This window comes from Caenorhabditis elegans, chromosome X, assembly GCF_000002985.6.
Source record: "Caenorhabditis elegans chromosome X".
Lineage (NCBI taxonomy): Eukaryota > Metazoa > Nematoda > Chromadorea > Rhabditida > Rhabditidae > Caenorhabditis > Caenorhabditis elegans.
Genome location: NC_003284.9, coordinates 6631674 through 6654391, shown reverse-complemented (window position 1 = coordinate 6654391; position 22718 = coordinate 6631674). Strand labels below are relative to the sequence as shown.

General features: G+C 33.8%; 3 protein-coding genes and 2 non-coding genes across 7 annotated transcripts; 2 read left to right on the top strand and 3 right to left on the bottom strand.

Annotated features, from left to right (window-relative positions):
- Positions 1-2624: 2624 nt before the first annotated feature.
- C56E10.3 (Coiled-coil domain-containing protein 96) lies at positions 2625-8738 on the bottom strand (the record flags this gene model as incomplete). Of its 2 annotated transcripts, NM_001373333.2 has the most annotated exons (15): positions 2625-2825; positions 2873-3023; positions 3495-3665; positions 3719-3847; positions 4750-4887; positions 5252-5365; positions 5411-5513; positions 5558-5664; positions 5720-5869; positions 6151-6251; positions 6374-6449; positions 6843-6952; positions 7209-7404; positions 8425-8544; positions 8618-8738. In NM_001373333.2, 15 exons carry the CDS (start codon positions 8726-8728, stop codon positions 2695-2697), a joined length of 1908 nt encoding a protein of 635 aa, NP_001359894.1. The 2 variants fall into 2 exon arrangements, with proteins under 2 accessions (NP_001359894.1, NP_001359895.1); NM_001373334.3 differs by lacking the exons at positions 8425-8544; positions 8618-8738 and having other exon boundaries at positions 2695-2825; positions 7209-7314.
- A 5033-nt stretch (positions 8739-13771) lies between these two features.
- Positions 13772-17831, top strand: nhr-120 (Nuclear Hormone Receptor family; the record flags this gene model as incomplete). The annotated part of the gene is made up of 10 exons (NM_076715.6): positions 13772-13876; positions 14892-15077; positions 15381-15501; positions 16279-16508; positions 16555-16680; positions 16725-16844; positions 16900-17051; positions 17095-17222; positions 17266-17453; positions 17506-17831. 10 exons carry the CDS (start codon positions 13772-13774, stop codon positions 17581-17583), a joined length of 1434 nt encoding a protein of 477 aa, NP_509116.2. The 3' UTR covers positions 17584-17831.
- A 393-nt stretch (positions 17832-18224) lies between these two features.
- C25B8.12 lies at positions 18225-18374 on the bottom strand. The gene has a single exon (NR_071330.1). It is a non-coding gene; the product is annotated as an Unclassified non-coding RNA C25B8.12 (non-coding RNA).
- Positions 18375-18899: 525 nt separating this feature from the next.
- C25B8.10 lies at positions 18900-19035 on the bottom strand. Its single transcript, NR_071329.1, has one exon. It is a non-coding gene; the product is annotated as an Unclassified non-coding RNA C25B8.10 (non-coding RNA).
- An 83-nt stretch (positions 19036-19118) lies between these two features.
- Positions 19119-22465, top strand: aexr-1 (G-protein coupled receptors family 1 profile domain-containing protein; the record flags this gene model as incomplete). 2 transcript variants are annotated; one of them, NM_001361813.1, is made up of 10 exons in its annotated part: positions 19119-19277; positions 19330-19477; positions 20172-20311; positions 20362-20456; positions 20507-20570; positions 20628-20786; positions 20841-20938; positions 20985-21066; positions 22094-22303; positions 22352-22465. In NM_001361813.1, 10 exons carry the CDS (start codon positions 19119-19121, stop codon positions 22463-22465), a joined length of 1269 nt encoding a protein of 422 aa, NP_001348797.1. The 2 variants fall into 2 exon arrangements, with proteins under 2 accessions (NP_001348797.1, NP_001348796.1); NM_001361814.1 differs by having other exon boundaries at positions 20826-20938.
- Between the last annotated feature and the right edge of the window lie 253 nt (positions 22466-22718).

Sequence of the window (22718 nt, the reverse complement as noted above, 5' to 3'; positions counted from 1 at the left end):
CTGACGTTTCGAACAAAATGATTAAGATATCATATCAGTAATAAAATGATCTACGTGTGCAATTGTGGTTTGATAAAAAAGGCGGCACATCCACGGTTCTGTCACTTTGCTCCCTCCATATTTCGATCTCTCAACCAATGATTTTTAAATTGAAAAAATGAAGAATTTGAGTAGCAGAATGAAATATGATCGTCGTTGTCCCATGAATTTTTCGAGTGGCATTATAAAAGTTCAACTTTTTAATGCAAGTACGTAACACAAAGATGACAGACAGACAGAGAAATCGCATAGGTTTTTGAAGAGTTTTTTTTTACTTTGGAAGAAATTCAGACCAATTGGAGCAACAAACTGATATTTTGCAGTTTTGGAATTGTATATGTGAAGGTACAAGGTTTAAATAGAATGGGTCATGCGCCAAGAAAAATTAAGCATCGTTTGATTTTTTAATGCTTTTGATTTTCAAGATTTTTGAGTTCAAGTTTTATTGAGATTTTTATAATTTTTGAGTGTAATTGATTTTGAAAATGAGAAATTTAAAAGTTCTAAGTTCTACCATATTTTTTTGCGTCGAGTCCTATCCGAATAAATTTGATTTTTTAGAAAATAAGAGTATCACAACACATATAAGCAACTAGAATAATGTGTGGTCTATCAGTAAAACTTCAACAAAACATGACGTGATGATTTCAAAGAATTAAGTAACGTTCAAAAACACATGACATAGTTTATCAATTTTTGAAATTTTGAAAACAAAACCAGAGCAAGGGAGTATAAATATTTTTGTACTCTTTATATTTTCCAGAATTTTTTTGATCTACTTTGCATTTTGACACAAATAACATGTCAAAGAAGAAATACATATGACTGGAAAATTGAATCAGTTAAATCATTGAACTGTGTACATTTTCGAAGCAACTACATACACAGGCAGTCAAAAAACTCTACACATTTTCACAGATAACGTCGAAGGCGAGGTGTAAAAATGAGAGAAAGAGAAGAAAATCGAATAGACAATCGGCTGCACTGTGCGGCAATTGGGGTGAAAGATTGAAAAGGACGGCGAGGACAGCCGAACCGATTGACGGAAAAGAAAAAAGGACAAGAAAGAGGAGGAGGAGGTCGAGCGCAATCCGAATGTTTGCTCAACTGACAATGAGGCAGTGTACTCATGAGAACTGATGAGGTCTGAACAAATTATTAGACTTTTAGATGTCTATTTCTGTGTAATCAGGGCTGTCGGATATATTAATCATCACATTTTTATTGAAAGGTTAGGAAAATCAGCTGTTCCAAAAAGCGGCACCAATGTCTCAAAAAATAGGAAAACTCTTTTCTTTTCTTTTCTGGCCTCCTGTATAAACCAAAGTGGTACTTGTGTAGGTATGTAAAATATCAAAAAAAAATTCCAATTGATTCCAGATGTTTGTTCGGAAACGTCGTTTTCATTTTCTAAAATGACATGATTCAAATTCTCACGGGCGAAAACATTAATGGGGTTTTCAGTACTTAATACAAACAACGCGTATTTGTAAAATGTTCTCAAGTAGGTGAAAAAATTTTATATAAAGATATTATAAGAAAAATGAACATATCATATATCTGACTCGGAACATTAAAAAAAAGCACATAAAATTTCAATTATCACAACATCTGTTGAACATTTGTTGACAAATAAATTCTAATAAAATGTTACATTATGCAAGAGCCACATTTTTTCCAATGTTTCACTGGAGTTATTGAATTTCTAACTCTAACACACTGACAAACATCCGTGTCTAAAAAAGCCAACAATTAAATTTTGAAGAACAGAAATTTGAGAAAAACGCGAATTGTGGTTTGACGGTATGTTTATCTACCTCGTTTTGTGGCAAGAGAAGATTGTGAGAAAACATCAGAACTTGGCTCAAAAAAAGTAAGAGAAAAAAAACGACAATCAAATGGGGGAAGGGGGACGAGCGACCTATTTTATTGCACGATTTTGGTGAATTATACGGAAAATGATGAGTCAAACAAAACTAAATGGGGGTGGCCACATGGGGGCCTGATCCGGCGAAAAAACTTGTTTTGAGTATTTACGGTACATAGTAAGAGGAGGGGTAGAATATTCTATGAGGGTAACAGTCTGATAAGTTTTTTTTTAATTAAAACTGTGTATTTATTTTGACTAATTTTATCTGATGTCTCCAATTTGGCCAATTTTTCTCAGGTCGCAGCAGTCGGAAATTGGCTTGTATTTAGTGTTCATCTTTTATTGCATATTTTGGCCATTTTTCTCGCATTATTCAGATAATAAAGATACTTTTTATGTCGATAGGTGAAATGAAAATAGGTGAGACAAACGTGAGGTGGGCAACCTAAACATAAAAAAATATGCATAGTTTATTAAAAACTTATTTCCGACTGCTGCTACTTGAGAAAGTTGGCAACGTTTCAGATTTCAACTAAATTAGGGTTTTTTTTAAGTTTGATAAAAAAATTTCTCCATAATAAATTTTGAGAAGTCTCATTACGACATTTGTTTAATTGGGGGTCATTTTGAATTCATACAAACAAAAAAACACAAAACCGATACTCCTTCTTCAACTAAGAATACCATTGTTCCTGTACATCAAAATAAAAAGTCATAAACCGATTGCATTTTTTCAAACGTTTGCTGTAATGAAAAAAACCACAGAAACTCAAAAAGAAACCAAATCAAAAAATTATTTCAATATCTCCATCTTGCTTCAACTTCTCTACGCTTTTTTTAAACTCTTGTCTCGCGAGTTGACTGTTTAACTGCTTTTTTGTTTCCACTAGGCTCTCGAATTCCTGATACTCCTCATCTGAAATCAAATATGTTTTAATAGAGTTTTGTACTAACAAATTTTACCATAGGGTTTCAACAGCGCAAGATTTGTTCGTAACTGTCCATTTGCTAATGATGCATAGTTTTCCATTTTTTGAAGTTTTTCGATTTGATCTTGTAACTGATTTACTTTTAGTTTCCAGTGTTCCACTTCTCCATTCAATTGTCGAAGTGTCTGAAGCGGCTTTACATTTATAGACAAATTTAAGTTTTTTTTGAATTTTGAAAACTTGTTTTCTATGTTCTGCAGTTTTCTGGAAGATTCTTAAAATTTTGTCTCATCGCTGTTACAACTTGTAAACACATACTCGATGAATACCGATAAACTAAAAAACTATTACAACCTTGTAAACTAGAAATTCCTAAGAACTTCTGATATATATTACAATTTCAGAATTTTTGAGGAATGCACTATTTTCAGAAGTTTCTTGATTGATGTGCGTCATGGCGGTCAGTTTATTTTTCAGAGCTTTTTCAGAAGTTTCTCAAGTTTCCTCAGCAGCTTTCAAACTTATCCCTGAAAAATTTTCAATTCATCCCGAAAATGTTTGCAGGAAAAATGGATTTCCCGGCAAGTTTTTTGGAATGGCTTGTATAGTTGCCGTTCTTAAAATTAAGACAGTCGCATCTTTTTCAAAAGTCTCACATCAAAGTCCACACTCTTTGCAAATCCTTTTAATATCATCCATTGAGAATTTAGTCGATCGCATTCAAGACTGTTTTCCTTGATCTGATTAGTGAGTAAGTTCCTTTCATTTTCCATTATAAGCCGTTTCTCGCGCAACTCCAGAACGTCACCTCTTGATGCGAAGATATCCTGATCAATGGACGGTTATTATCGGGAATATGTTTCTCAGTATGAAATCTTACCGCTGAAAGCAATCCTCCACTTTTTTGTGATTTCTGTTGTAAGGTGAGTTTTTCTTGATCCTCCTTTTTTGCTTTTTCAATAAGTTCTTCAGTCTTTGATGTATAAAAACGAATGTCTGCCTGTCGGAGCTGTAAAGTTGGATTTGACTTTTAGAATTTGTATTTCTCAATGTTCTGATTGAATGGATTGATTTATTGATTTACCGTTGTTTTTTTCTATTCTAACAAGTGAGTAGAGCTTGATCGAAAAGATTGAAGTTGATCAAACTGATGGCAATGTCAACTTTTTCGTTTTGATTATTTCATTGTTGATTTTATTTTTTTACGAAGTAAAATTAATGGTAATAATTAGAACGATATTAAAAAGGCACATGTTTTCATCTCAGATTCACATTACCAACTTTTCCAATTTAAGATTATTGTTGAACTGGACTTCCCAGAGTATTAGTTAGCTTTATCAGTACTGTACAGTACTGCACGTACTTTCTCATTTTGCAACTATTATTTTGTATTATGCAATTACTATTTCACTAAGACACTTTGTGACGATCTTATGAAGTATTCACAGTTTTGCTATATTTGTACTGGCGTGAAAAGGCTTCCGTATTTTTTTCAGCTTACCACAGGGCTACATACACATATACTGCAATTACGGATTTGCATGTCAAACGAATCTTGGGACTGCTATCTGATAATACACCATTTTTGTAAAAAAAACAAGTAATTTTTTATGAAAAAATGGTCTGAACATTAGCATTTCGCTGATTTTTATTACGATCAACTGAACACATCTCAATGGCTTGCAATTTTCGTCATCTATATTTTCTAAATAAATTTCATCATCCCTCCATGCTACGCGCACGAGTGCGCTGCGCAAAGAGATCAGAAAATATCAATTTCTCATGGTATAAGGAGGCGGTTGAAAACGATGACTGTCTCACTGATCACAGAAACAATCAGTCCACTTACATCATGCTGTGCGTCGATCGTTACGGTCAAAATGTTCTTATTTTCTCTTCATTTACTGTTACCTGAATATTTTCTTTCAACCATTTAACATCTTTTCCAAGGGCTTGTGTCTCTTGTCTTTGGCCGCTAACAGTCCCTTCAAGCTGTTTCAACTCGTGATTCAAAACTCGTTGGGCTTCATGTTCAGTGTCCCGAAGAATCTGAATGGAATGCATTTTTGTTGGCAAAGAAATCCATAAAACTTGTATTGTTCATGGTAAATAATATTTGCATCAAAACGGAATAGATCAGTTCCAAAAGAGTTTTGACAATCAAAACGTGGACTACCGAAAGTTAAATTTTTGCTTTTTTAGATTCGAAATAACTCAAATTTAACACATTTTGTAATGTACCGCTCTAAAAATTTCTCAAAAAAAAAGTTATGACGGTTCAAATGTTTTGGAAACATTTTTTTAAAGCTATAACGCCAAATTCTGCATTATTGACAGATCCAGAACCTGTGGAAGTAAGTTCTAAAATTACAAAGCCTCAGATTTTAGTACCCGACCTTTGAATATAGTTTACCTTTTTCCTACTTGCACTCATTTGTGTATAATCGGGAAATTCATCTACTGCGTCTTTGAAATCCAACACTGAATCCGGCGTAGTAAGTTTTGAAGAAAATTTTGACAATTCAGACTAAATAATCACAATTAGTAAATACGTGTTTCACTTGATTAATACCTCTTTCAGAGAGCTTTCTAAATTTTTCGGAACATTTAGCTTCTCTGACAAATTATGATTCAAACTTAATGTCGCTGTATATGCAGCATACATTGGTGTTAGCCTGAATATATTCCTTAAATCGTTTTATTGTTACGGCAACCTTACGATTGTAAATCTGCATAATCCTTTGCGATTCTCAGTTGTTTTCGTTTGTCATCGTCTGCAGCGGCGCTAGAGTGTTGCCTATTCAAAATCGCTAGTTTTTTGTGCACCTAAATATATGATATGCATACGTGTGTTTTGAACGCGGGTGCAAAATTCTAATACCTTTTTTGACTCTTCCGCCAACTCAAACTCCTTGAGCCGGATTTTGTCTTCCAGCAAAGCCCACGCTTTTCCCAAATCAGTCAATTTTTGTTCAATCTCCGTGTCCTTCTCTGTGTCATTATTTTCGAGAATGTTTCCCGTTTGATGAACCTTAAATTACAATTTTAATATAGATTTGAGAATTCAAATAGTTATATTGAAAATTTTTGTCAAGCAGTTGCTAAATAATTTGCTATTATGCAGAAATGGAAACTTGGTAGTTAAAAAGTCATTACTTGTGGCGGATAAAATTGGAAACCAAAAGAAATTCTTAACAGCTTTATAACAAACATCATACGTTGTCGATACCCTTTTGCTTTACTTTCAGAACATAACTTCATTTCTCCGTCATCATACACGCTTTTTATTATTTTTGTGCGTAACTTAGTTACCGTAGTCCCAGTTATCTGTGAGCTTAGGCGTCGGTGCCTTGTCCTTTGATCTCTAAGAGCCTTTTCCGCTTGTCTAAAATTAGCTCGCCCCCTTGATGTTCCTGCAAAAAATAATAACTTTAATCGTCACACAATCCTTGCTGAACTCATTCCATTACGTAATTGGATGGTTTAAATATGTTATAAAATATTTTGATAGTTTTCATGAGAAACTCCCACTCACCAATCTGTATATCTTCCAATCGCCTTTGATTCACAAAAACATCATCAATCAAGCGGGTTAAATATTGTTCTAAAGTCTGAAAACGCGGCAATGATTAGTATCCGAATGGGGATTTTGCTTCGGAAGCAAAATCTGTTTTAAGAGCAGATCAGCCAAATGTGACTGCCCTACTTATTAAATCCAACACTTAACAAAGGTCAAACGACAAATAAAAATGTATTCTCAAACATCACACAATTTTAAAGATGTATTAAAAAAAGATGCATTCTCTATTAGCAAATTCACATGTTTCTTACTTAAATTCTTAAGTTCAACTCTTAAGAACAATATACAAAATCCACATCAATCTTTAACTTATTTAATGAGTAGGTCATACATCATACAATTCGTCCTATCAGTTTGTAATGAAAAAGCTATCAAATTTGGTTTGAATATTTTTGTGCCCAAAAATTAAAAAAAATCTAATTACCTTTTCGGTTCGCATATCGTTATCAAAGGCACTTTCCATCTGATAATACAGTTTCTCATCTGATCCAGCTTCTGCTCCCAGAAGCTCAAGGTTCCTTGTAATCTCGTCATCTAAAACTAGTATTTGACAATTCTTAATATTAATTTTATAATTCAATAATAATTTTCCTTTTTTTTAATCCTTTTTAACAAAACTTAAATTTATATGTATAGAAAATTAACAAATGTGCAAATTATTCTAACAAGTATAGCAAAACAACTTTTTCGAAATTAAAAAATCGTGTCAAAAACCATTCAATGTTTGTTTTTTCTCTAACTTTTATGTTTCTTATTCAGTTATCTTCCAACTATAAATAATATCACTTACATCTTTCCTTGAACTGTTTCTCGAGTTCCGTTTCATGTGTCAAGTCAACGTATAGTTTCTCCTCTTTTACATCGACGGCCGCCCATTGTTGCACAGCCTCATTCATTTCATTGTTCTTTTGTTGTTGCAATAAGAAGCTTGCTTCGGCGTTCTGCTCAACCTTCGTGAACGATTGATCTATTTCGTCTGATTGTGCCTATAAATTATAGTTCAGCCAGAATATAGTTTTCCATAAAAGTTCGCAGTATTATGAAATACCATAGTTTACTACAAAACGTGACACTACAAATTTCAATCTGCTTACCGCATTATCCTCGCTATTTTCCGCCGAGTTGAAACTAGTTTTTCAATGTTTTTCAAAAATCAACAAGTCGTTTGCATCTTTTTTCCAGGTTGTCATTTTCCATTTTCACCTGACCTCTTACATTCTACTACCTTGATCACTATTTTTTTTTGTAAACAATCTAACATCTGTTCCAATAGTTATTCATTTAAATGTTTTCGTTTTTTTACAGGTTCTTAAAAATAACACATCGGAATGATAACTAAAGTCTATGATATTATCAGTCACGTTATAAGGTCTTCTCTCTTTGCCTCGAATTTTTAAAAATCAATCATTGATAAAACATGGCGAGACGACAGTCTTGCATGCGCTCCGCGAAAGTATACGTATACTATTTTCTGACATGTTGGTTTTCGGTGAAAGAAAAACGATTTTTTCTTGAAATTATATTTACATTCATGTTTTTCTATCAGTAGTAAACATATCTTGCTTTTTGAAATTGCACATTTACTTGCCCACTCACAAATATTAAAAGTTTCAAATTTGTATAACTACTTGCTAAAAAACACCTGAGATTATTTTTACAACACCGGAAAATTGATTTTGCACATGGTGCCAAAACGACCAAATATCATATTAGCACGTTTTTATCCGAAACAATTTTTATTGACAGCCAAAAAGAGTCAGTTGCTGAGTTTTTGTCACGTATAAAAAACGCCTCATGCTACTCTCTCCATCAAAAGCCTTATGCTATTCTCATACTTTAGAAAAATCTTTCGGCTTAAAGCAACGAATAACTGAATGCCGTTTTATAAAACAAATGAGTAATTTAAGATCGAATTAGGCCCCGACAGTGTTTTATGACTGCAAAAAGCTTCTGATAGTGAATGTTTTCATTCAATATTATGTGTATTTATGTTTACTAGCACTTACCGTGAGTTGTGTACTTTCCACATCTAATCGACTTTTCTCAGCTTTCAGTTTAGCAGTTTTCTTGCATAATTGCTCATATTCACCACACTTTTTATCAAGTTGTTTTCGTTTTCCTTCCGTCTAAAACAACATAAATTACTTCCAGTTTTCCCCTATTCCTCTATTTTTGTATATTGTTATTGATTCACATCACCTGCTCCAAAAGTTGTTGAGTAATTTCCGAAGACGTCGGCAAACTTGTGTTTTCTGCTTGAGCAATTCTCGCCGTTACCCGAGCTCGTTTGACAGTAGTTGACGTCGACATAATGTATAAAATTCAATATCACAGTGAAAACTTCTAGAAAGACAATTTGGGGAAGATGAAAATTGTGCAGAAAAGCCGGCGAACGTACAAAATGCCGTCCGCCGGCAGCTTTTTGGGATGAAGATGTGTAGTGTTGTCGTTGCCTCCAGAATCGTTGCTAGGCAAGTGAATGCTAATATTGCACGCGTCGATGCACTAAACATTTTAAAGATTTCAACATTATTCCGTCATTTTTATTCCAACAAACTCGTAGTACACCCTTTCTAAAAGTGGTCAAAGGTCATTCGGAAATGAAGCCCTAACAAAAAATTGATAAAAATGAGTGGAAGCTGTATAATATGATAGGGCACAGAAAACTTATGATGAACAGAAAACCAAAAACGCAATTCTAATTTACGTAATGCTCTTTTTACGATCAATTTTTAAAATGTAAACAAATATTCCGATCGAATCGTACTTTTGCCTACAAAACTTGCCGAGGCTAATCACGAAAAATTGTGTCCTTCTTTTTTGCGTTTGTTCAATAAAGTCAACAAAAAATGCATGGGAGTCTCCTCACGTGGCAGAAATGACTGGAAAGCAAACCAAAATTTTGATGAAATAGTTCGAAACATTATTTTTTCGTCTCTTTTCAATTTTCTTTTCAAAGATCACCTTTTGACTCACATTGTTAAAAAGTGAACGGAAAGCTAGACAGACCGGATTATGTCTATTCATTATTTTTTTGCAAAAAAAAAAGATGAGGAGCATGCGCGTCATTTTCAACGGAACATTGCAAACAAGATTCTCACAATCTGTGTTTTGGTAAGAGGTGCTTCTCATGTTTGAATGATTTTTGAACAGTTTGGAGACGATTTATGTCTTTTAATTTCATTGGTTAATGTCTATTTTTGAAGCAAATTCTTAATGTCGTATGAAAATTTTGCTTTTTTTCTATCATACAAAACAGAGCTATTCCACTTTAAATATTCCATTTGAGAAACATATCAATTATATTGCACAAAACTAGATAGACTAGGAAAATTTAAAACTGTTAAAAAACATTTATAAACCCCAACTGGTTATTATTATGTTGGATTTTTTCGAAAATCACATTTATTCCAATTTTTTGTTTTCAAGTATTTTGCGGAGAGTACTTTCAATCACTTAAAAGGATTTATATTTTGAGAGTTGACATCTTCCAAGATTAAACACTTTCAATCTAATCACCGATTTGTTCTGACTTCAACTACATAAATGCATTCTGTCCACTTTGATTTCAAAATTTTAAGTTAAGCATTTATCTTCGGCCTATACTGAAATCATCAAAATATTGTATTCAGCGCTCTGATAAATGCTCGTGCCATTTCCTGTTATATTTTTTGTTCCTTGTATCATTAAAATTTTTTGCAAGCAGACATAATTCAATTAACTCGACGCATTTGGACAGCTCATAAACTTTCACGGGGTATGGCCACAAATGCATTTGGAAAAATCAAAAATTTCTCACTTTCGAATCAATTCTTTCCGGTCACATTTCATAACTTTATAGTTTAATGTTTTCAGTAAAGAATACAGTTTGCGACCAATAAAACAAATATTTTGGACTTTAAACGGTACATGTACCGATACTCCAAAATAAGTTTGGTTTATTAGAAAAAAAATGAATGGCCTATTTTTAAAAATAAATTTGAAAATAAACAAACAAGAACATTTTTGGCAACTATTATATTACTTTACCGAAACTTTTTAAATATGAGCATTACGATATAAATACGATGTTAAAAACTTTATTTTATTAGTATGGCCCACTTTATTTTTTTTTAACTTTTTTGATGATTTTCACAACTGAGATTGATCCTTTGTAGCTTAAAACTGTAATCTCAGACCCGAAATAATATTCTGAAAACATAAACCTCTATTTATTGTAACATTTTGGCTATTTGGCGATAATTTTGCGATAACCGATTTTTAAAATTCTCTATAATCAGCATTTTTGGCATTTTCCAATCTTCAATTCGGCAATTCGGAAATTTGACAATTATCAACTCATAAACTTGAAAAAAAAACTAGAACAAAAAACTAATTTCTACTATAAGGTTTTTGGTTTAAAAAATTATTTCTCTACCAACTCAGAACAACTTAAAGATATTAATTTTTTTCTGGGAATTGAAATTTTGTACGATAATCCAACAATTCGACAATTTCCGGACATTTAAAAATTTTGATAATCAGCTATTTCTGCAACTGTGGAATTTCAAAGTTTCTGGTAATCCGATATTTCGACAGTTGAAAATTGAAAATTTTGGCGATTCGGGAATTTGGCAATTCTTGAGTTCAAAAATTTGAAAAAGAATTTTAAAAAAAGGTTCTACAGAAGTTATTTTTTTGGAAATTTATGCGGAACTTTGGAATTTATTAAAAACTTGGAGAAATTTGCGGCATTTTGGACAATTGCCAAATTTCATAATTTTCGACAATTTCTGGGACGTTGAAAATGTGTATGGTATCATAATATTGCTAGACATGAATTTTGTGACCCTTCTGATCTGTGCAAGGACTGTTCAGTTGCTTCGCGTGCTGCCACCACCACGTCATACAGCACGTGAACTGGCACTTTTTCCCTCTGTTTCTTCTACCTCCCAGGTCTCTCAAAAAAATACAGGTTGAAACGATAGAAAAAAGTTGGTAGGGAAGTTTGTTTCCCACTCTCCTTCTCGTGCCGCCTCTCTCATCTTTTTTCTCATTTCTGTTAGTTTCACTAGTTTTTACCATAGTCTCGTGTTCTTTCATTTGTCATCATTTCGGTGTTGTTTTTGTCTAACTATTCTTCTTTCAAGCCATATATGTGTGATAAGTCTGTTATTGAAAATCTGATTTATTCATTTGAAATTGTGAATCAAACATATTTTTGGGCAACAATATGCATAGTTAGGTTTATTCAATTCAATTTGCGCAACACTGGTGACGTTATGTCTTATACCTCAAAATAGGTTGCAAGGTGCTGGATAATGATCACGGATAGATGTGATCTTTCGACGTCTTTTATAATTTCTTGTACATATTCTACCTACATTTATCGACTATTCGGTTATGTCATTTTTTGTTTTGATAAACAAAATCCATTTTCTGATCGAAATGAACGCTTCGGTTTACGTAATAAAAAATTGATCCCATTTTCTGAAAATCTCCTGCCTATGCTATATTTTGTTCAAATTTTAAGCTTTTTTCGGCAAGTTACTCATTTTGAAAAATTATTTTTTGGTAAAAAAATCTAAATGCTCTATATAATTTGTGCAAACGAGTAGTTCCTCACACCCCCCCCCCCCACTACAATTTTTAACAGACACAAGTCCTTCTGCGCCGGGCTGCTACAAAACAGCTGTGGAGTCCATTAGTCACAGTCTCCAAAATTCACAAGCCTAATCTGTAAAAGATTAAAGAACAAAGCCAGTGATTTTCTGAAAGCAATTTTTTTTAACTGTCGCCATGTTTTGATTATTTTTAAAACTTTCTTTCAAAAATGCAACAGTGCTTTAGATTTCTTGAAAAGTAGCCCATACTCAGTTTCATCACTGTTTGACTCGAATTTAAAAATGTTATGTTTTTTTTTTCAAAAGTTTCATTCTGATATTTAGGCATTGTGTCCTTTTAGAAATAAGTTTTAATTATTTTCCCACTTGCCGTACTCCACATTTAATTAACACAAGACAATTTTTATGTAAATCCACGGAATATGCTGCTGCTTCAGACTACGTAAAACCACAAAGTCGTAACTTGCCTGGCTTGCAAATGTTATCAATTTACTTCAGCTGCTGATTCATATCATATTGCAGTCAGTGCTAATGTCTTGTTTTAATTTTCAATTTTTGCATGCAAATTTGTATTTTATCCAATGATCAGTAAATTAACTTTAGTCGAAAATTCGATTTTAGATGAAGAGTCATTGCAGACTGCATACGGTAGACTGGTCTTACTGCGATCTGTTTGTATCTCTAATTCTCCAGCCATTTTGTCAAGTCACAAAATGTGATCACAAACTCCAAAACGGTCCTCTGAGGGGAAGAGAAAGAGAGATTAAAAGATTGTGAATTTTAGAGGGCGTGAAAATCTTAAAAGCTTCCGAGTATGGGAGGGAAACAGGTGGGACTTAAAAAGTTGTTCATTTGGATTTCACGCCTTAACTTCAATCCCGGAAAACTAGGCTGCTGCTAGAAATCATGAACCCATCCTCCCCGCTCTACACACAACTTTTTGTGACTATGCGTCTGCCGAAATGTCTGATTTTCTCTTCACTCAAAGATGTCTCGCCATACCCAATCAGTGTGGCCAGCCCACACTGTTCTTAACTCCGAAAACAAGCAAATGATTTTCAGACGGTAGTGCATGTTAGGCAAAAAGCGCCGATGCGGGTAGTGAGAAACAAGATTATGGTCTGATGTCGTGTGTCAAAAGACTGTAATCGATATTAAAAAGTCGTGTTTTTGACAAACATCTATGTAGTAGAGTTTTTTTTTTCAATTTTTTGTATATTGAACATTATTTTTTAACGAAGTAACATTGTTTTCATGGTCATGAACTCGTGGTAGTAGAATTATAGCACAAAACCTGAATAAAATTATTGAGTGGAAGTTCCGCCACAGAAGGGCATATTACAATAGAAAGTGATTAACGATAGTATCCCTTCTCGCAAAGAACATAGCGATAAATGTGGAAACTGGTGATTGTAGGGGACGGATATGATAACTATGATAACTTCGGGTGTAACATCCGCATGTGAAAATAATTTCATACTAACTAAAGATATTTTACAGAGGCGTTTTGTGTAGTCTCTTCATTTAAAACTGAAATTGGCTCACTTTTTCAGAAAATTTTTACTGCCAAGATTTGAGTTTTTGTTTAGACATCCACAACTCCAGAACAAAAATTATAAGTTTTTAAGGATTGTTTTACACTATTTTCATATTTTCTGAATTCATTCGTATGCATCCTTGTTCTCGTATTACATAACTTTATGCGTGTCTATTTTCTTTTGACCCCACCGCTTTTACTCTTTTTTTGCAGATGTCCTCATACTGGGAGACTATGAATTGCACTCATTTGGATAAGTCCAATAAATTGCTACACCCATCACCGCCCATGTGGATCAATCGTGATTCAATGAATTGGGTCAGTTTATTATCTTTTATTACAGCGAGATTGGTGGTCAGCTGTATTTGACCGATACTCATCTTGTGGTCTGGACCATAATTGAAACAAATCGTATTGATACACTAGTTCAGTATCACAAATGTTTCGGTCTGTCACATTATTCCTGTATCCTTTTGACCCTGATGTGTTACCAGATTTTACAAAATTATTTTGAAAATAAAATTATATTTCCAGAGAAATTTAAAGACACGACCAGTGTGTGGTATTGATTAAAATTAATTCTATTATGCTGAAATTATCAAGTATCATAATACTTTTTTTAAATTTTTTTTTGGGTTTTTATTGACTGGTAAAAAATCGCTTTTTGACTAGTAGTAAAGCATTTTCTAAATTTTTAAAAAATTCACACCACTGGTCTACCTCACCTTTGAAATTTAGAGAAAGGGGAAAAATATATCAATTTTCTATTGAGCTTTCACATTGTATATGACTTTTTATGGTTACTGGTCATAAATTTTTAAGTATTCCATTATGCAGAAAAGTGCACACGTAGTTTGGTGTGACACATCAGTACCATAGCAACAAGCCGTGCAGTAACAGGAAATTACTTTTTCTGAAAATTGATAGTGGTGACTAATATACCCAAATTACATGTGCATTCTAAAACATAATGTGACTCCACATTCTTTCCACATGCTTTCAGTCTAGCCAACCTTCAAAAATCAATCTACTGATCACAAACCAAACTACGGCTTGCTGCTACACAGACATCCTTTTCATTTCTCTTTTCTTCTCATTTTCTACTTCTCAGAGCCAGGTTTATTGACACTAAGCGGAAGAAAATACAAGAAATATGTAGAGAATATGGGGGATATAAATACAAAAAATTAAAGAAAGAATGAGTAAAAGACACGCGGAACTAATCTCCGTATCATTTCGGAAAAAAACTCTACGGTTTATTTCAATGACCGAAAATTGGTAGCTACTAGACAAAATTTCAAGAGATCTTCTTATTCATCTTTCATATATTCAGGTTGACGGGAGTTTGTCTTCGCACTCCCCGATGTCGTCCGATTCGATATCTCCGTTACGTTCACCTGCAGAAGACACGAACATGGTGGAGTGTTCTTCAAACGAACTTCAGCCACCAGCCCCAATACGCAAAATTAGAAACGTGCGGAAGAGCGACAAGCATCATTGCTCCGTATGCGGGGACCGGGTTAGTCGAGGTTCAAAATGTAACTTTTTCCTGCTGAAATTCACTTTTATCATGTGTATGAATGTTGTGTTCTTCACCTTATAACAGTCACAAAATAGTGTTATCTCTTCGGCGAATAGCGCGAAGGATGGGAGAGAGTAAGAGAAATAGTGAGAGACAGGTATTAATAGAATGGCCAAAAGTCTAAAGATCGGCTGGAAAATTGTGACAGGGAATTGCAACAAAAAAACGTTTAATTCACATGTTTCTTTTTTATAAGAGGGACCATAAAACATTTACTATAATACAGAGTAAATTTTTCAGCCTACCGGTTATCACTACGATGTGCTCAGCTGCAATGGATGCAAGACGTTTTTTCGAAGGACTATAATCAATAGCAGGAATTTTATTTGTACCAAAGGAGGAAACTGCCAATTTACAAAAGGTATTTAAAGTTTTTGAAAATGTATCTCAACTGTTCCAGCTGACTCTGTGTACAAAGTTTGACCGCTTAGAAATATTTAAAAAAAATTAATAAAGAACTCCTAAAAAGAGATAATACATGTATGATAGCTCAGTCAGTAGTGATGATCGGTAGCAATTTGAAGGTCACGAATTCAGTCCTGTCCCCGCTCACCAAGTTCACCCAGCCTTGACTGTCAAGTGACGCAATTTATGACTGGATCATCGGGCAAAGTCCCCAGCTCGAACATGGCTTAAGCTGATGCCCAGTTGGGGAACAATCAGGAATACTGTACCCGAATCCCATGTTTGTAGTACATAGCGTTTAAGGAACGAATCGTCCAACAACACTTCAAAAGGTTAATCTAGAGTTTCACCGATATGATGCGCATTCAAAGAAGACTAACAATAAGTTTCTAGATCATCACTCCTCGACAAAAGTTTAATTACTTTTTGTCCAACTTTAAAAACAAAATATTCCAAAATGTATGATCAATGACTTAGGGCTGCTAGCGAGGACGTCCTCTTATTCAGGACGTCCTCGTCGGCAGGACGAGGACGAGCCGCCGTCCTCGTCCTCGGCGGCAGGACGAAGGACGTCCTAGTTCGTCCTATTTAACAGCCCTATCAATGACTGATGCTACGTCTGCACAAAAGTAATTAAGGCATGAGCATGGCATGAGCACTCATTGTAAAGTTTAAAAATAAGCGGTCAAACATTCTATTTCAAAAACTATTTGAAATACAACTCACTTTTTAGACTTCCGATGTGCTTGTCGTGCCTGCCGATTTGAAAAATGTGTCAGGGTGGGAATGAACCCGTCTGCCATCCAGTTCCCAAGTTCAAAAAATCACAATGAAGCAGACGACATGGATAGTGGTGATGAAGATTCAAATATTCAAGATGATAAATCACTGGCTCTAATACCATTTGTTAGCGCGCCACTAAGAGAAACTACCATTCATACATATCGATGGGTTGATGATATTGTAAGTTTTTTTAACCTGAAAATTATGCACCATGTTTTTTTTCTAGTTCCGGAGAGAAGACGCTGTTCTTCGACATAGAATACCAGGAACACTTCCAGTTGAAGATGATTTTTGTTTGGGAGAACTGCTCAGGAAGAATATTCTCATTGGCGGTGATTGTGCAATAGATAGAGTGAGTGTTTCTTGAAGATAATATTAAAATTTGTTCAAGTTTAGAAACCCGGAACGTTATACACAAATGATCCGGTTAGGTATTGGATGGTGGTCGATCTTCTCTTAATTGTTGAATTTGCGAAGACTTTTGAATCATTCCGCAAACTAAGTGAATTTGATCAGGTAAATTTTTTCACTGTTCGCTTTGCAAATGAAATGTTTCAATTTTTATTTTCAGAAATGCCTGATTTCGCACATTGGTGGCGTTCTCCATGTTGCTACACAATCGTTCTACTCATATTTTGAAGCCAAATCTTCTACATTGACATTTCCAGATGGAATTAACGCATTTGAACGGAAAATGGCTGACGTCGAGAAAGACGATAAGAGGTAACTTTATTAAAAGTTACCAGAAGTTTTTGCTAAATTTCAGACGTTCCAGGAAGGTATTCTTAAACTATTATGCGGAGATGTACAATGCACCGGTTAATGAGTTTTTGAAAAATAAAGTTACAATGACAGAATACTCATTTTTCAAATCTATTTCTCTTTTCTCGCCTGGTAATTAAACAAACTAATTCATATTTTCACATCAAAATTTCAGATAACTTGGAAATGTCAGACGCTGGAAGATTAATTGCAAATGAAGAGCGGGAACGTCTTACAACTCTTCTTCGAAAATACCTTGTTGCAGAATATGGCTTCAAAGTTGGAATGAACAGATTTTCGTTAATATTAATGGCAATTTCCACTTTCGTTAATTATGGCGAGAAACGCCGCGATTACATTTCTGTAAGTTGCAATTTCCAATATTCGACTTAAATTATTAAATCAAATTTTTCAGCTAATGAGCCTACTGAAGTTTGATCTTGCGAATATAGGAAAAGATATCTACCTCCGAAAGCCTATTGAAATGTTGTAGTTCCGAATATATTAGCTGTTGAATATTATATAACCCAGTTACCCCTCTATTTCCCTTTATCATTTCCTTCTGCTCTTCCAATCAACCTCTCTTGATCTCACATTGTCCATATAGTACATATTTTTGCTTTCACAATATTTTTCGTCTGATATTCAGATCTTCAGCTGTTTTTTCTTTATTTTTGTTCAGAATTCATATACTAAAATAATCTGGTACCTAGAAAATATATAAATAAACCTGTGATGTGTAAGAAATGGTTAATTTTTTGCAGGAAATGATATAGAACATCAAAGTTATTTGAAATTAAGAGAAAGCAAAAAATTGTGTCAAAAATCATTAAAAATTTTTTAATAATATACAAAGAGACAGATCCAGATTTCTACAGTGGCCGCCAAAATTATTTGCATGCGGACGACGCCTCATGGCGGGAGCGGCAGGCTTTTTGGTATCTATAGATAAAACCTAATTTGATTTAGATGTTTTGTGCACAATGTGTTTCTTTAATAGTCGTTCTTTTAATTGGTGAAGATTGGGCACATGCCAGTTATGCAAAACCTAGTACTTACATAAACAAATAAATTACTCAATTGTTCCAGATTCAAATAAAAATGACAAAATTCGCAGAGCCCACTGTGGTTGGGACCATGAAAAGTTAAATTGATACTAGAAAACACTTTAATCATTTACACCTAATCCAAATTTTGCGCTCAACTCCATTTCTGAAATCAAAATCTTTTTAATTTTCGCGTCTACAATTAAGCTGGAAAATTTTCATTCTTAAATTTATTCAAAAAAAAATGTTAGTGATAACTTTATAATGCGTGTATTGACAATTTTCAAAATTTTCCAGTGGAACAAATGAGAAAATTAAGCTCAAAATGTTTTTTTTCAGTAAGGCAGCATAACAAAGACACAATATACAATATAATTCCCTACTATTAAGCTTATTTATATATTTTACTGATCACGCATAAGACAAAAAAAAACTCCAGTTTCCACAAATATTCGAATTTTTCAAAAAAATTCATTTTTATTGTTTTGTGAATTACTTTTACATTCAGAATTAGACTAACGTTTAACAATTGTTAAACAAAAAACAAATCGACTATTGAAGAGTGTTATTTTGTTTTAAATGAATAGCTAATAAAAAGAAAACAAGACATATCCCTATTATTCTTGCGTGATGGGAGGTTCGTGTTATTTTTACAGTGCTAACAACACTAATTCGACATAGTAGCAGTCCACAACAACAAAAAAAAGAATAGAGACCCCAATTTGAATGACACTGAGAGCATGCAAAAAAAAACGTATTCGGGATACAGTACATGATATAATTAGCACAAATTATCGCGAAAAATGATATGTATTGTTACGGCGCGCAAACGAATTGGCCCCCATCTCCACAATGCACGTTTCGACACAACAGTCATCATTTCCGAGGTCTCCTCCTTCATCTATTCGCACATTCAACTTGTTTCTATTTCACTTATTCTTCAAAAATTTAGACATTCTGGATTCGTTGTTGGATTTGAAAAATGGAAGAGATTCCATTCGAAACCATCGATGCCGTGGCCAGCACATTTTTGGAAGGAACCACGACTACAGTATCCAGTATAACAAGTACAACGGCAGACGTTTACGCAGAATATGAAGAGTGTTACAATGATCCGATGTTTACAATTTTCACATACACGGCATGTTTTTCAAATTAATTATCTGCTATCTTTGAAATTCTATTAATTTTAGGTTGACGATATGCTGTTAGCCGCCAGCATGGCTGCAACAGTGTTCAATGTAATGGTCATTTTTTGTGCTATAAAATTATTCAAACGCAGTGGTGATACTATGCATTTATTTATTCTCAACATGACAGTTGGTGATCTGGTTTTAACAAGTGAGCTAAAAATTCGTCTAATTCTATTTTCTGTTGTTTTCAATATCACACCTTGTTTAATACTATGCTTATAATGTGATCAAGTAATACCGACATATGTAATCACATTATACACGTTATTCAGCAATGTAGTGTAGTATGCGAATCTGAACTCATTTTTTAAAAAGTGGGGACCTCAGAAGAGAAGGTTGCAATTTTGCAAATATACTTCAAAACAAGATATATATCATTCGAAGTTACTCCTCGAAAATGTTTTTTCTAATTAAAAAAATTAAGTTCAGATTTACTTCAAACCTAGTTTCGCCGGTCTTCGATGATGTTTTAGTTTTTGAGAATAGGTTAATATTAGCTTTATAACACATATTTGGAAAAAAAATCATTCCAAAATTGTTTAATTGTCAATATTTTCCCGCTTAAAATATTTCAGTGACATGTTAATTCTGTAGAACTTTTTTTATTTGAAAGTCTGAGGGTAAAATTTAAATTTTACCATGTCAAAACAAAACCTCAAAGGTGAAGTAGCACCAGTGGGGAAAATTTTAAAATCGGTATTGCTTTGGATTTCCACAAAAGCTCATATTCTGCAAAATTTTAGCAGTTGCCAAAACTGTGACCAAAAATTATGAAAAAATCTATAATTTTTTGGAGCGTTTTACTGTGATATTCGTAAAAATAAAAGCTGTGATTATTACAGTATTTTGCCATCCAAATGAACTATTAATCCGAAAACACGATTTTCTCCAACAAAAACATTTGTGCGCCGTTGTACACTATTTCAACTGGATTGGTCTTGCTGTTTCTGGTCTTTCACTTACTTTACTCAACGTTGATAAAGTTTGTTCTTTTAAATAATTATTCAAATTTACAATTTAAAAATATTATAGCTTATTTACTTTCGGTGGCCACTAAATTATGATCGTTCCATGTCAAAACGACGAGCAGCAATGTTTTGTCTGGCTATTTGGGCTGTATCTATTGGGTGGGTTAATGAATGTCCTGAGACAGCAATAAACAAACATAGTTTTACAGATTTGTTTCCTATTGCTGGTTATTTAACATTGTTTACATTTTTCACCAAGATTGTTCTCTTCAAGTCAGTTACATAAAACTAGTAGATTTCGCATATTTATATAGTTACGTTACCTTTCAGATGTCGCCAAGCAAAAAATTCTACTATGAGATTTTCACTATGCTATTTTGTGTGCTCCCAGTAACTTCTTCCCTCATAGTCTCAATTTACCTGTTTAATCTCACCAGAAGTAAACGAAACGCAACTAACGCCGGTGACACGAGCGCTTTCAAGAACAAGGTAACTAGACCAAAAGTAGATTAGAATACGTTTTTTTAGAAGGTTCTGTCTCAGGTCAAGTCATTGGCATTTATTTTTGCCACGACTACCTGGACTTCGTGCAGTTTACTGCCTTATCGCATTGTTAATCTGGCTCGTATTCACTTGTTCACGTGAGTTTATGGTGTAGTGGACAAATGTGCATAGTTTGGTTTTTAGATGGTCCGAACTGAGTTGTGAAGGCAAACAAAGGATGAATTGGATTGCATGGGTACTTGTGTATCTTCTTACTCTCAATCCGGTTAGTACTGTTTTGAAAACTTTGATTTTCGTGAGATAACACTAATATGGTTTTCAATAACTATACTCTTAACTATTATAATAACTATTGAACAGTTTTTTTCGGATTTTCGATACTTCGGTGGGGCTGGAAAAAAAACATGTAAAAATGTTTATGGTGTCTCTTTCTCAAACATCAGTGTTTGTTAAAGCCTATATCATATAAATGATTATGAAGTTTTTCGGTGCTTGCAGTAGCCGCCATACCCCAAAAATTAAATTTTAATTCATTCATGCCTGCGTGAAACAGTAATTTAATCAAAACCCGAAACTAGGTTGAATTCTTCTCGTTCTGAAAATCACCATTTCTAAGCATCAAAGCATGAAAGACTACGTGACGGAAAAGCATCTGCATTCTTCCAATCATAACTTCTTAAATCTTCTCGAAACATCTTCAGCTAGGCTATAAATGAGCTGAAAGATTGAGGGAAAGAAACAATTTTTTCTAAATTAAGGGTGTAATCATTGTTGAACGATTTTAGTTACTCAGGCCGTTGCAAAATTATTATCAACCTCACTCAGAATGAAAAACATTTTAGAGTACTGAATTTAAGGTGAAGTAGAAGTAGATTAATTAGGGCACAACTTTTTTAGACTTAAAATGTCCCCAAAAACTCGACATTTGGAGATGAAAAGTTCTCGTGTTTTAATGGCAGTTCTAAATTTTAGAAGAAAAACCATATCATCAGCTAAAGTTTTAATTTTTATCAGTTTGTCAGTGTCGCAGGTTTGGTAATATTTTGTTCACATGTCGCCCGAAAATTCACTCAACTCAATTTTAAAAATTCAAAATGAATAACTAAATTATGCAATAAAAATCAGTAGTGGCACCGAAAACTTAGCAAAATTGTTGATTTTAGCTGGAAATACGTTTTGTTTTCAAACTTTGCACCTCCATATTTTTTTTCATTTTCGAGATTTTTCATTACGAATGCCAAACCTTTTTTAGAGTCTGAACAAACAATTTCAACTCACCATATCCCTTTCAGATAATCAATCCACTAATCACGTCGCTGATCTACGCTCCTTACCGTCTAACAATCAAGAAGTTTTTAGTAAATATACCAGTTGGGAACCGGCCTTTGTATTCTTACCAACCGGATGGTTTGCAGTCTGACAGCAGCTTCGCATCGGTCCGACGAAACAGGAATCGACGATCATCATGCACAGAGCTGGCCAGCTTGAGACAGTCTACTGAAGTATGATGACTGGTTACAGAAACGTTTTATTATTTTAATATTTTTCAGGTTGTAAGAATCTCCATGAGTGAGCCTCCAGTAACACCAATGAAGAGTGATGATGGATTTTCGTTTGAATCACAATCTTCTTCAGACAAGAAATTGCAAGCCGGAAGTAAATAATACGAATAATTATTTGTCTTCTGATTTTATATCTATTATATATTATACGATGTTACAAATGTTAACATTTTAAATGATTCAACTTTCACGTAACACGTGATCGATTCTTTGAGCTTGAGAAACGGTTACTGTGGTTATTTATATAATGCATGAAGTTTTTTTTTTTGAAAATAAGTTTCTACTAATACTTTATTTCCTCAAAAGTACTTCACCACAAATAACTAAATACACTGTGGGTGGTAGATGCATTGGG